At 41.0% G+C, this 14,408-nt stretch overlaps 1 protein-coding gene across 1 annotated transcript; it reads left to right on the forward strand.

The window, feature by feature from the left end:
• Nucleotides 1-1,167: 1,167 nt before the first annotated feature.
• Nucleotides 1,168-14,374, forward strand: LOC117320569 (nostrin-like; the record flags this gene model as incomplete). The annotated part of the gene is given in 8 exon segments (XM_033875134.1): nt 1,168-1,275; nt 4,058-4,177; nt 4,333-4,441; nt 5,006-5,094; nt 10,022-10,150; nt 10,348-10,474; nt 10,872-10,976; nt 13,612-14,374. Coding segments are annotated over 8 exon segments (891 nt in total), but the record flags the coding sequence as incomplete, so codon positions are not given.
• Between the last annotated feature and the right edge of the window lie 34 nt (nt 14,375-14,408).

Genomic DNA, 14,408 nt, shown 5'->3' on the forward strand with positions numbered 1-14,408 from the left:
TGACGAAATAAAACCTCTAGGTGGGACTAAATGGGTGTTCTGGGGGTAAATACATATCTCATTTATCCATATTGGTAAGATACGTGTGATTTCACACCGGTTTTACTGTATTTACACCTTACATCTTAGCGGCACCAAACGGTGACGGGAAATTCCATGTTTTCATAGAGTAGTGCGTTCTGGCCCTACAGCAGACATGCAAATTATATCCTTACTTGGATGAAAGTTGTTCGAAATGTTCATCAATCCGTGATTCTTACATCTACTACACAAGAAATAACTTCCATCAAATCTACTTTCTTTTACCGGTCAGCGACACACAGCGGAATCTTTACAGTTCTTTATATCTAAATATACTACACATTATCTATGTCCCCTCTAGACTACGACTATAGTGACAAAATAAAATAAAATATCATATTTTCAAGCTAACTAAAACTGATGTTTAATTCTACGGCATTTATAAGAGCTGGAAACAATTAAAACCAATGGTAAATGTAAAGTTTCAATTACGTTATACCGTACGTCCCTGGTCACATCGATCATAGCGTTGATAGGTATCAGTTATATACATGTAGTTAGCCTACTCCATATCGATCCATATTACAGGTAAATTTTATCGCATGAGTAAGCACCGATGAGTCCTGCTGATCCACTGTGATTCTCTGTGATCCTCAGTGTCTCGATCGCGGAGGTTCACCGCGGCACGCTTGGTCACCGCGATCTTTGATGATTTAACCCCGGTGATTGATTGGCATAATTGGTCTATCACTAGGAAACACGGTGATTATTTCTCCATGTACACTCGTCACCATAAATCGCGGTGTGGGGGGTAGAAGTATTAAAAGCTACGGTCCTTACTGTAAGTGATTTTCTTCGCCCACAAAATTTAATATAATCGTAGATATTATGTGGTTACACGGGTACACCAACACAATCACAGGTGAGGGAGTCCAACATCCTGTTGTTCTGGAGGAATCTGAGGTGGATAGCGGAGTATCCTAATAATATTCTAATAAAAAAAAGTAATCACACTTCTATAGATGTTAACTTTTTACACATTTCATGAACCATTGTAGAGGGTCCAAACAGGGAAGGTTTAGAGATATTTTGCTGCAGAATTTTTCTGTTGAGGGGAGTTTAATATATAATCATGTTTATTTTCAGGGAAGTGCCCAACTTCAAACACTAGAGGAGGAGAGAATCAATAAGATGTCTGAGTATCTAAACCAGTACAACAGCCACATATCCGTGTTGGGGCCACGACTCACACAGGTATGTAGATTTAGTTAGGTCTGTTGGGGTCTCGACTCACACAGGTATGTAGATTTAGTTAGGCCTGTTGGGGCCACGACTCACACAGGTATGTAGATTTAGTTAGGCCTGTTGGGGCCTCGACTCACACAGGTATGTAGATTTAGTTAGGTCTGTTGGGGTCTCGACTCACACAGGTATGTAGATTTAGTTAGGTCTGTTGGGGTCTCGACTCACACAGGTATGTAGATTTAGTTAGGCCTGTTGGGGTCTCGACTCACACAGGTATGTAGATTTAGTTAGGCCTGTTGGGGCCTCGACTCACACAGGTATGTATAGATTTAGTTAGGCCTGTTGGGGTCTCGACTCACACAGGTATGTAGATTTAGTTAGGCCTGTTGGGGCCTCGACTCACACAGGTATGTATAGATTTAGTTAGGCCTGTTGGGGCCACGACTCACACAGGTATGTAGATTTAGTTAGGCCTGTTGGGGCCACGACTCACACAGGTATGTATAGATTTAGTTAGGCCGACTCACACAGGTATGTATAGATTTAGTTAGGCCTGTTGGGGCCTCGACTCACACAGGTATGTAGATTTGGTTAGGCCTGTTGAGGTCTCGACTCACACAGGTATGTAGATTTAGTTAGGCCTGTTGGGGCCACGACTCACACAGGTATGTAGATTTAGTTAGGCCTGTTGGGGCCTCGACTCACACAGGTATGTAGATTTAGTTAGGCCTGTTGGGGCCACGACTCACACAGGTATGTATAGATTTAGTTAGGCTGGCCACGACTCACACAGGTATGTAGATTTAGTTAGGCCTGTTGAGGCCTCGACTCACAAAGGTATGTAGATTTAGTTAGGCCTGTTGGGGTCTCGACTCACACAGGTATGTAGATTTAGTTAGGCTGGCCACGACTCACACAGGTATGTAGATTTAGTTAGGCCTGTTGGGGTCTCGACTCACACAGGTATGTAGATTTAGTTAGGCCTGTTGGGGCCACGACTCACACAGGTATGTAGATTTAGTTAGGCCTGTTGGGGTCTCGACTCACACAGGTATGTATAGATTTAGTTAGGCTGGCCACGACTCACACAGGTATGTAGATTTAGTTAGGCCTGTTGGGGTCTCGACTCACACAGGTATTTAGATTTAGTTAGGCTGGCCAAGACTCACACAGGTATGTAGATTTAGTTAGGCCTGTTGGGGTCTCGACTCACACAGGTATGTAGATTTAGTTAGGCCTGTTGGGGCCTCGACTCACACAGGTATGTATAGATTTAGTTAGGCTGGCCACGACTCACACAGGTATGTAGATTTAGTTAGGCCTGTTGGGGTCTCGACTCACACAGGTATTTAGATTTAGTTAGGCTGGCCACGACTCACACAGGTATGTAGATTTAGTTAGGCCTGTTGGGGTCTCGACTCACACAGGTATGTAGATTTAGTTAGGTCTGTTGGGGTCTCGACTCACACAGGTATGTAGATTTAGTTAGGCCTGTTGGGGTCTCGACTCACACAGGTATGTAGATTTAGTTAGGCCTGTTGGGGCCACGACTCACACAGGTATGTAGATTTAGTTAGGCCTGTTGGGGCCTCGACTCACACAGGTATGTATAGATTTAGTTAGGCCTGTTGGGGTCTCGACTCACACAGGTACGTAGATTTAGTTAGGCCTGTTGGGGTCTCGACTCACACAGGTATGTATAGATTTAGTTAGGCCTGTTGGGGTCTCGACTCACACAGGTACGTAGATTTAGTTAGGCCTGTTGGGGCCTCGACTCACACAGGTATGTATAAATTTAGTTAGGCCTGTTGGGGTCTCGACTCACACAGGTATGTAGATTTAGTTAGGCCTGTTGGGGTCTCGAGTCACACAGGTATGTATAGATTTAGTTAGGCCTGTTGGGGTCTCGACTCACACAGGTATGTAGATTTAGTTAGGCCTGTTGGGGCCACGACTCACACAGGTATGTAGATTTAGTTAGGCCTGTTGGGGCCTCGACTCACACAGGTATGTATAGATTTAGTTAGGCCTGTTGGGGTCTCGACTCACACAGGTATGTAGATTTAGTTAGGCCTGTTGGGGCCACGACTCACACAGGTATGTATAGATTTAGTTAGGCCTGTTGGGGCCACGACTCACACAGGTATGTATAGATTTAGTTAGGTCTGTTGGGGTCTCGACTCTCACAGGTATGTAGATTTAGTTAGGTCTGTTGGGGCCACGACTCACACAGGTATGTAGATTTAGTTAGGCCTGTTGGGGTCTCGACTCACACAGGTATGTAGATTTAGTTAGGCCTGTTGGGGTCTCGACTCACACAGGTATGTAGATTTAGTTAGGTCTGTTGGGGCCACGACTCACACAGGTATGTAGATTTAGTTAGGCCTGTTGGGGCCTCGACTCACACAGGTATATATAGATTTAGTTAGGCCTGTTGGGGTCTCGACTCACACAGGTACGTAGATTTAGTTAGGCCTGTTGGGGCCTCGACTCACACAGGTACATAGATTAAGTTAGGCCATGAATTATACAGGTGTTATAATTTGAAAATTGCATTCTCTTTTTCATCCCATGTTTGTATGGGGAATTAAAATGATAAAGGTTAAAGGTCAAAAACGCTCAAACTCATTTGGGTATCCATATATTGTTTGGATTTTCTTTGTGACAGCTATAGAAGAATAAAGCCATGCCTTGTACGTGGCACCCTGTACTCTTTGCTGTTCAAGTGAACAACTCTCATCTTGTTAATAAATGTTGCTAAATTAAGATTAAAAAAACTTTGTTATTTCAGAGTTGTGACCGTCTCCACGAAGCGGTGATTTCTGTTGACCTTCAGTCTGACCTTAAGACAATCGTCCAACAGAAGGGATCCAGCATGACTACTCCAGAACAGATCCTTCTGGACTGTTATGTAAGTTTTATCTATCGGTACACCTCTTAACTGAACATTTTGTGGGTAGATCCTAATCCTTGTCTAGTGAAAATGATATCTCCCAAGTTCCTTGTTATCAGAAACTTGTCAACTTTATACTATTCTTACGGCCATGTCTTTTGTACTGCTTACAGTCTGAAGATATGCAATTTAGTATGAAAGCTGAGAGACGAAAAAATTCTCTACAAAATTACCTGCTGTATCTGCGCCAAGCAATAGAGAGGGAACGGAAAGGAAGAGAAGGTAACCATAGCAACAGATTTTGTTACCTTTCCAGAAACATATAAACTGTCTTTAGTTAAAATTTAAGTTGAAGTAATTTAAAAACTGGACATATCTACATTAAAATCCCCAGTACTCTACTGAGGTCTACAGCCGCCGTGGACGTCCACAATTACTGATTACACCTCTATTACAATGTGATCAGGTTACCTGTGTGTATGTTACCATAGTGACCGCATGGTGGTGGTTTTTAACTCATTCATTATACAGTCGAGACTGTCTTATGTGACTTTCCAAGGGACTAAGATAAAAAGGTCACATAAGACAGGGAGTCACTTAACACAGTCCGGGTCCATCCAGTGACAAATGTATCACAAATTGTATACCATTAGTCTCCATGCTTTATATGACATTGGAAGCAAAACTCTTTTTAAGGTATTTAACAAAACATGTTTTGAACAAATTGTTTATTAAAATAAATACATGTATCATTGGCTGTTCTGTGCTAATTGTATTTAAGAACCTTGGCTAAGAAAGCTTTTTTACTAGTTAGAAACTTAATGCTTAAATCATTTACTTAAACAGGTGTGGAAAAATTGGTAGAGGTGTACAAACAGAGACCAAATTTTGCTGATCAAGATGCTCAAGATGATGCCCGACAAAGATTGTCACAGGTAGGCAGAGAGAATACCAGGTGTCGTTAGTTAGGTAGAGAGAATACCAGGTGTCGTTAGTTAGGTAGAGAGAATACCAGGTGTCGTTAGTTAGGTAGAGAGAATACAAGGTGTCATTAGTTAGGTAGAGAGAATACCAGGTGTCATTAGTTAGGTAGAGAGAATACAAGGTGTCATTAGTTAGGCAGAGAGAATACAAGGTGTTGTAAGTTAGGCAGAGAGAATACCAGGTGTCGTTAGTTAGGCAGAGAGAATACAAGGTGTTGTTAGTTAGGCAGAGAGAATACCAGGTGTCGTTAGTTAGGCAGAGAGAATACAAGGTGTCGTTAGTTAGGTAGAGAGAATACCAGGTGTCGTTAGTTAGGTAGAGAGAATACCAGGTGTCGTTAGTTAGGTAGAGAAAATACCAGGTGTCGTTAGTTAGGCAGAGAGAATACCAGGTGTCGTTAGTTAGGCAGAGAGAATACCAGGTGTCGTTAGTTAGGCAGAGAAAATACATGGTGTCGTTAGTTAGGCAGAGAGAATACCAGGTGTCGTTAGTTAGGCAGAAATAATACAAGGTGTCGTTAGTTAGCCAAAGAGAATACCAGGTGTCGTTAGTTAGGTAGAGAGAATACCAGGTGTCGTTAGTTAGGTAGAGAGAATACCAGGTGTCGTTAGTTAGGTAGAGAAAATACATGGTGTCGTTAGTTAGGTAGAGAAAATACATGGTGTCGTTAGTTAGGCAGAGAGAGTACAAGGTGTCATTAGTTAGGCAGAGAGGGTACACGGTGTCATTAGTTAGGTAGACTAAAAGTGTCGTTAGTTAGGTAGAGAGAATACCAGGTGTCGTTAGTTAGGTAGAGAGAATACCAGGTGTCGTTAGTTAGGTAGAGAGAATACCAGGTGTCATTAGTTAGGTAGACTAAAAGTGTCGTTAGTTAGGTAGAGAGAATACCAGGTGTCGTTAGTTAGGTAGAGAGAATACCATGTGTCGTTAGTTAGGCAGAGAGAATACCAGGTGTCATTAGTTAGGTAGACTAAAAGTGTCGTTAGTTAGGTAGAGAGAATACCAGGTGTCGTTAGTTAGGCAGAGAGAGTACAAGGTGTCATTAGTTAGGCAGAGAGAATACAAGGTGTCATTAGTTAGGCAGAGAGAATACCAGGTGTCGTTAGTTAGGCAGAGAGAATACCAGGTGTCATTAGTTAGGTAGACTAAAAGTGTCGTTAGTTAGGTAGAGAGAATACCAGGTGTCGTTAGTTAGGCAGAGAGAGTACAAGGTGTCATTAGTTAGGCAGAGAGAATACAAGGTGTCATTAGTTAGGCAGAGAGAGTACAAGGTGTCGTTAGTTAGGCAGAGAGAATACCAGGTGTCGTCAGTTAGGTAGACTAAAAGTGTCATTAGTTAGGCAGAGAGAATACAAGGTGTCATTAGTTAGGTAGACTAAAAGTGTCATTAGTTGGGCAGAGAGAATACCAGGTGTCGTTAGTTAGGCAGAGAGAATACCATGTGTCATTAGTTAGGCATATAGAGTACCATGTGTCGTTAGTTAGGCAGAGAGAGTGCCATGTGTCGTTAGTTAGGCAGATAGAGTACCATGTGTCATTAGTTAGGCAGATAGAGTACCATGTGTCGTTAGTTAGGCAGATAGAGTACCATGTGTCGTTAGTTAGGCAGAGAGAGTACCATGTGTCGTTAGTTAGGCAGATAGAGTACCATGTGTCGTTAGTTAGGCAGATAGAGTACCATGTGTCGTTAGTTAGGCAGATAGAGTACCATGTGTCGTTAGTTAGGCAGAGAGAGTACCATGTGTCGTTAGTTAGGCAGATAGAGTACCATGTGTCAATCAATCAATCAATATTCTTTTATTCCTCTTTTAAAGACAGTACAAATACAATGTAGTAAATACTATTTACAAAGACGTTTGTAGATCAATGTTCATTATTCATTTCCGTTTATAACAGACATTTTCTTTCATTATTGGAAATATATTTTCGAAGCCATGTACAAGAATGACGCGCAATCATTCTGAAATGAGTTACAATGCTCATCATTATCAAATACACAGTCTTTGATTTTGCCTTTGAACATAGTCTGTACAAGAATTTCATTTTCCATGTTACTAACAGCTAGATATGGAGGTATACCATATTCATTTAAAATTTTGTCTTTGAACACATCTCTCAGGGCGTAGGTAACCTTACAGGAAGTCAGGTAATGTCTGATTATATCCGATCGGAGTTCACCACATTTATCACAATGTTCTGAAACTGTTGTATGTAAGGGAACACATGTTAACATTTTACATATATACATTTTCACATTCGGTTTAATTTTAGAATTGTCTAGAAGTGGATACGGTCTGTACGACGTGTTGTGTACATACTGAAATCGTTTAAAATCACTGTCGGAGTTCATTCTCTGTCGTAGTAATTTTTCTTCTTTCCCGTCTGTAGCGTTTTTAACTATACGTTTCCATGTCCATTTGTTAGGAAAATGGTGTTTGTCTATATACTCGGTCAAGTACTGTGTTAATCCATATGTATCAAGTATGTTAAGGATATCGGGTATGAACCCGCCTTGTATTCTTTCTTGATCAAAATTACGGAATAGTCTCCGGATGAATATTTCTTTTGATATTGTATTCGGATTAGAGCTGGCCAGGAATTGCAGGAAATACAGTTTACGTTTATCAATTTCTGATGTGATTCTTCGTAGGCCTAACATAGATTCACACATGTCCGATCTTGTTGACGGTCGAAGATTTAGAATCAGTTTCACAGCGTAGTGTTGGAACACTAATAGCTTCTGTATATCACCTTTTGACATGTTTGTCCATGTCTCACATCCATAGAGTACAGCCGGTAGTACCACTGTTCGGTATAATTTCACTATGTTTAATGGGTTGCTATGTAGGCAATCCGTGCCCATTCTTGTAATCGCGTTAATCATGTTACGTCCTTTTGTACATGCTTTGGTGATGGCGTCAGTGTTTCTCAGGTTCGCCGATAATACCACGCCTAAATGCACTTCAGTGATTTCCTTTTTGACGACTGTGTTTCCAATATTCCAGTTCCGGTCCGTAATACTCCGGCCAAAGCACAAAATCGCACATTTATTACTGTTGAAGTTAAAGTTCCATCGCTTTGCGTAGTTATCCGATATGGTAATCAACGTCTGTAGTGCACTGGGAGATGTGGCTATCAGTGCAATATCATCCGCAAGGCACGGATTACCACATTTCACGAAGAGAATACGAGCTCCAGCTCTGGAATTTTCCAATTTGTTCAGCAAGTCATCAATGTGGACTAAGTACATAAACGTGGAGATAACTCCTCCCTGCCTCACTGAACGTGTGACGGGGAATGCTTTTGACGTCACATTATTTGTCATGAGAAAATACATGGTGTCGTTAGTTAGGTAGAGAAAATACATGGTGTCGTTAGTTAGGCAGAGAGAGTACAAGGTGTCATTAGTTAGGCAGAGAGGGTACACGGTGTCATTAGTTAGGTAGACTAAAAGTGTTGTTAGTTAGGTAGAGAGAATACCAGGTGTCGTTATTTAGGTAGAGAGAATACCAGGTGTCGTTAGTTAGGTAGAGAGAATACCAGGTGTCATTAGTTAGGTAGACTAAAAGTGTCGTTAGTTAGGTAGAGAGAATACCAGGTGTCGTTAGTTAGGTAGAGAGAATACCATGTGTCGTTAGTTAGGCAGAGAGAATACCAGGTGTCATTAGTTAGGTAGACTAAAAGTGTCGTTAGTTAGGTAGAGAGAATACCAGGTGTCGTTAGTTAGGCAGAGAGAGTACAAGGTGTCATTAGTTAGGCAGAGAGAATACAAGGTGTCGTTAGTTAGGCAGAGAGAATACCAGGTGTCATTAGTTAGGTAGACTAAAAGTGTCGTTAGTTAGGTAGAGAGAATACCAGGTGTCGTTAGTTAGGCAGAGAGAGTACAAGGTGTCATTAGTTAGGCAGAGAGAATACAAGGTGTCATTAGTTAGGCAGAGAGAGTACAAGGTGTCGTTAGTTAGGCAGAGAGAATACCAGGTGTCGTCAGTTAGGTAGACTAAAAGTGTCATTAGTTAGGCAGAGAGAATACAAGGTGTCATTAGTTAGGTAGACTAAAAGTGTCATTAGTTGGGCAGAGAGAATACCAGGTGTCGTTAGTTAGGCAGAGAGAATACCATGTGTCATTAGTTAGGCAGATAGAGTACCATGTGTCGTTAGTTAGGCAGAGAGAGTGCCATGTGTCGTTAGTTAGGCAGATAGAGTACCATGTGTCATTAGTTAGGCAGATAGAGTACCATGTGTCGTTAGTTAGGCAGATAGAGTACCATGTGTCGTTAGTTAGGCAGAGAGAGTACCATGTGTCGTTAGTTAGGCAGATAGAGTACCATGTGTCGTTAGTTAGGCAGATAGAGTACCATGTGTCGTTAGTTAGGCAGATAGAGTACCATGTGTCGTTAGTTAGGCAGATAGAGTACCATGTGTCGTTAGTTAGGCAGAGAGAGTACAGGTGTCATTAGTTAGGCAGAGAGACTAAAAATGCCATTAGATAGGCAGATAGACTAAAAGTGTCATAAGTTAGGAAGAAAGACTATAAAGCGTCATTAGTTAGGCAGATAGACTAAGTGTCACCTGTTAGGCAGATAGTCTAAAAGTGTCATTAGTTAGGCAGAAAGAATACCAGGTGTGATCAGATAGGTAGAGAGAATACCAGGTGTGATCAGTTGGACAGAAAGACTATAAAGCGTCATTAGGTAGGCAGATAGACTAAGTGTCACCTGTTAGGCAGATAGACTAAAAGTGTTATAAGTTAGGCAGAGAGACTATAAAGTGTCATAAGTTAGGTAGATTGCAATTGATATGCATTTAGATAGACAGACTCAGAGCTAGGCAACTTTGAAAATCTAGCTTTTCTATTGACCCATTGATTTCTTATTCTAGGTGACGTTTACGATGAATTTTCTAGAAGCTAGTCATTTTAAAATGGCGTCCACACTTGCCAAGTTGGAGGGACAACAGAAACTAACCCATAAGTTTGCACAATACTTAGAAACAGCTCGAGACAAACAGGTAATAAAGATTTCCTTTCAGGCACCAAGGCAAGTTTTGTCACTGATTCTTGTTCTAGATTACTAGAAGTTAAGATTTCACAAAAAAAAAAAAAAAATATTTAAGGAATTGCCTTATCTATCCAGTCTTTTGTACATTTAAAAATGATATGGCAATTACATGTAGGACTATAATCCAGTGTAATTTTCATTCCCCAGGGTATCCCTATCAGCACCTTGAAGCTACCCATGAACCTGGCACTGGAGGGAAGTTCTGGGTACGACGTTACGTCGGTCACTGTGGGCGCCCTGGCGAGTCAGGGTGGAGACACGTATGAAGACTTCGGTATGTACAACTGATTGAAAAAAGGACAATAAATAGATTTATTAAAATTTTACAAGTAGACTGTAGACTCACTCTAGGGTTTGGACGGGATTCCTCGTGTCTCTATTACCTTGGACATGTATCCACACTCCTACAGATCGGTGATTTATCTCGCCCCAGGGCTGAGACAGGGGATTCCTCATTGACAACGTTTGTGTGACCTCACGGCAACAGTGCAGTGATGTTACGTTGATAATTTAGTCATGTTGTATCGGCTGTTTTACATGATGTAATGTGAATGAGAACCATAATTATTCCTCCCTTTTGGGATGAGACAAGGAGATCCCAACCCTTGGAGAAAAATGTTTTGGCCTCTGTTTGATGTTTTAAGCAGTATTCAATTTTGTTTTGCCAATAGATGATGATGAGTTTGATGAAATTGGAGAGACGCATGTCATTGGTCGATGTAAAGTTATGTACGAATACAGTCCATCACAGAACGACGAGCTACCAATACAGCCAGGTAGGTAGTTACTGTGTACAAGACTGTCTCAGTAAAGTAATATCATCTTACTAAACCCACCCCATACCTATATAGGTAGGTACTAAACCCACCCCATACCTATATAGGTAGGTACTAAACCCACCCCATACCTATATAGGTAGGTAGTTACTGTATACAAGACTGTCTTAGTAAAGTACTATCATCTTACTAAACCCACCCCATACCTATATAGGTAGGTACTAAACCCACCCCATACCTATATAGGTAGGTACTAAACCCACCCCATACCTATACAGGTAGGTACTAAACCCACCCCATACTTATATAGGTAGGTACTAAACCCACCCCATACCTATATAGGTAGGTACTAAACCCACCCCATACCTACATAGGTAGGTACTAAACCCACCCCATACCTATACAGGTAGGTAGTTACTGTATACAAGACTGTCTCAGTAAAGTACTATCATCTTACTAAACCCACCCCATACCTATATAGGTAGGTACTAAACCCACCCCATACCTATATAGGTAGGTAGTTACTGTATACAAGACTGTCTCAGTAAAGTACTATCATCTTACTAAACCCACTCCATACCTATATAGGTAGGTACTAAACCCACCCCATACCTATATAGGTAGGTACTAAACCCACCCCATACCTATACAGGTAGGTACTAAACCCACCCCATACCTACATAGGTAGGTACTAAACCCACCCCATACCTATACAGGTAAGTAGTTACTGTATACAAGACTGTGTCAGTAAAGTATTATCATCTTACTAAACCCACCCCATACCTATATAGGTAGGTACTAAACCCACCCCATACCTATATAGGTAGGTACTAAACCCACCCCATACCTATACAGGTAGGTAGGTAGTTACTGTATACAAGACTGTCTCAGTAAAGTACTATCATCTTACTAAACCCACCCCATACCTATATAGGTAGGTACTAAACCCACCCCATACCTATATAGGTAGGTACTAAACCCACCCCATACCTATATAGGTAGGTAGGTAGTTACTGTATACAAGACTGTCTCAGTAAAGTACTATCATCTTACTAAACCCACCCCATACCTATATAGGTAGGTACTAAACCCACCCCATACCTATATAGGTAGGTACTAAACCCACCCCATACCTATATAGGTAGGTACTAAACCCACCCCATACCTATATAGGTAGGTAGGTAGTGTATACAAGACTGTCTTAGTAAAGTACTATCATCTTACTAAACCCACCCCATACCTATATAGGTAGGTACTAAACCCACCCCATACCTATATAGGTAGGTAGGTAGTGTATACAAGACTGTCTTAGTAAAGTACTATCATCTTACTAAACCCACCCCATACCTATATAGGTAGGTACTAAACCCACCCCATACCTATATAGGTAGGTAGGTAGTTACTGTATACAAGACTGTGTCAGTAAAGTACTATCATCTTACTAAACCCTCCCCATACCTATACAGGTAGGTACTAAACCCACCCCATACCTATACAGGTAGGTACTAAACCCACCCCATACCTATATAGGTAGGTACTAAACCCACCCCATACCTATACAGGTAGGTAGGTAGTTACTGTATACAAGACTGTCTCAGTAAAGTACTATCATCTTACTAAACCCATCCCATACCTATATAGGTAGGTACTAAACCCACCCCATACCTATATAGGTAGGTAGGTAGTTACTGTATACAAGACTGTCTCAGTAAAGTACTATCATCTTACTAAACCCACCCCATACCTATATAGGTAGGTACTAAACCCACCCCATACCTATATAGGTAGGTACTAAACCCACCCCATACCTATACAGGTAGGTACTAAACCCACCCCATACCTTTATAGGTAGGTACTAAACCCACCCCATACCTTTATAGGTAGGTACTAAACCCACCCCATACCTATATAGGTAGGTACTAAACCCACCCCATACCTATACAGGTAGGTACTAAACCCACCCCATACCTTTATAGGTAGGTACTAAACCCACCCCATACCTATACAGGTAGGTACTAAACCCATCCCATACCTATACAGGTAGGTACTAAACCCACCCCATACCTTTATAGGTAGGTACTAAACCTATCCCATACTTTGTTGGATCCTGACTTTATTACACGATTAAATACAGCACATACACACAATATTATCATTGCCATTTGGGGAATGCAAATTACGACTTATATATATACACACTTTGTACGGGCCTTAGAAGTGCTAGTTTATCTGGTCGGAAGGACTGATGAGTTGATTTACAGCGTCTGTAAACATTTCCTTTAAATGGCTACAAGTCAAGTAACCTATTGGATTTTGAATAAACGTGATCTGAAATGTCATTGGGAGCAGATTATGTGTTTTATAACGGGAGGGTCTTCCTCTGCTTGAATGTTATTCCTGGGAAGTCCGAGCTATTTAGGCTTGAAAATTGAGACTTAATATTGTATAAATGTGAGATTTGGCTCCCCTAAGAGTGAAGAGGTTTGGACCAAAGAGTGGCAATAGAGGATTTTTAAGTAATTAGTCTCCTGTATAGGACTGTTATTAAAACTGAAAAGGTTGAGGACACTTCATATGATTTGTATAAATGTTACTATTGTATACCTTGTTGATTGATCTTTCTGTTTATGTACAGGGGACTTGATAAACATCTATGAGAAACAGCCAGATGGTTGGTGGCAAGGCGAGTTACGAGGACGTGTTGGCATCTTCCCTGCCACTTACGTACAGGAAGTGTAATAGAGCCACACAGATCTGTGGAGATTTGATAAGGAGTCAGACAGCTGGACAACAAAGCTTTAACTATATGGACTAATGAACTGAGCTCTGTCAAAATTAGGTCTGATCCATTTGTGATTTAAATTTGAGACAAACTTTGAATGAAACATTTCGACATTGGGGATGTGTTGGGATTGAAGATCTCCATGGATGAAGTGATCTGAACCAGAAAGCTTTCTTCTGGGTATCTTACAGAATTGACCCAGAAATTCATCACAGACTCCCTCCATGTGATAGTTCTGACCTCCCTCCACACGATAGTTCTGACCTCCCTCCACACGATAGTTCTGACCTCCCTCCACACGATAGTTCTGACCTCCCTCCACACGATAGTTCTGACCTTACATAGTGCTGTGTGAATGGTTTAGACTGATGGTTAATGTGTATTTCCTGTCCGATTATTGTAAAAATGCAATACAATGAACATTGTATTCCTGTCCATTGTATAAACCACGGGATATTGTTCATTGAGTAAGTTGTCCTTTTTATATTGTAAATTGTGGTTCTTTTCATTTCAATGTGTTGAGGTCATTTAAGCAATCTTCTGACGAGATCTAACCAACTTTTGAGTGATCAAGACATACATGAAAGATAATCACCTGTATAAACATGTTAAAATAGTTCCATTTTAACATTAGAAATGTATAACATGAA

This window comes from Pecten maximus, unplaced genomic scaffold (genome assembly GCF_902652985.1).
Source record: "Pecten maximus unplaced genomic scaffold, xPecMax1.1, whole genome shotgun sequence".
Taxonomy (NCBI): domain Eukaryota; kingdom Metazoa; phylum Mollusca; class Bivalvia; order Pectinida; family Pectinidae; genus Pecten; species Pecten maximus.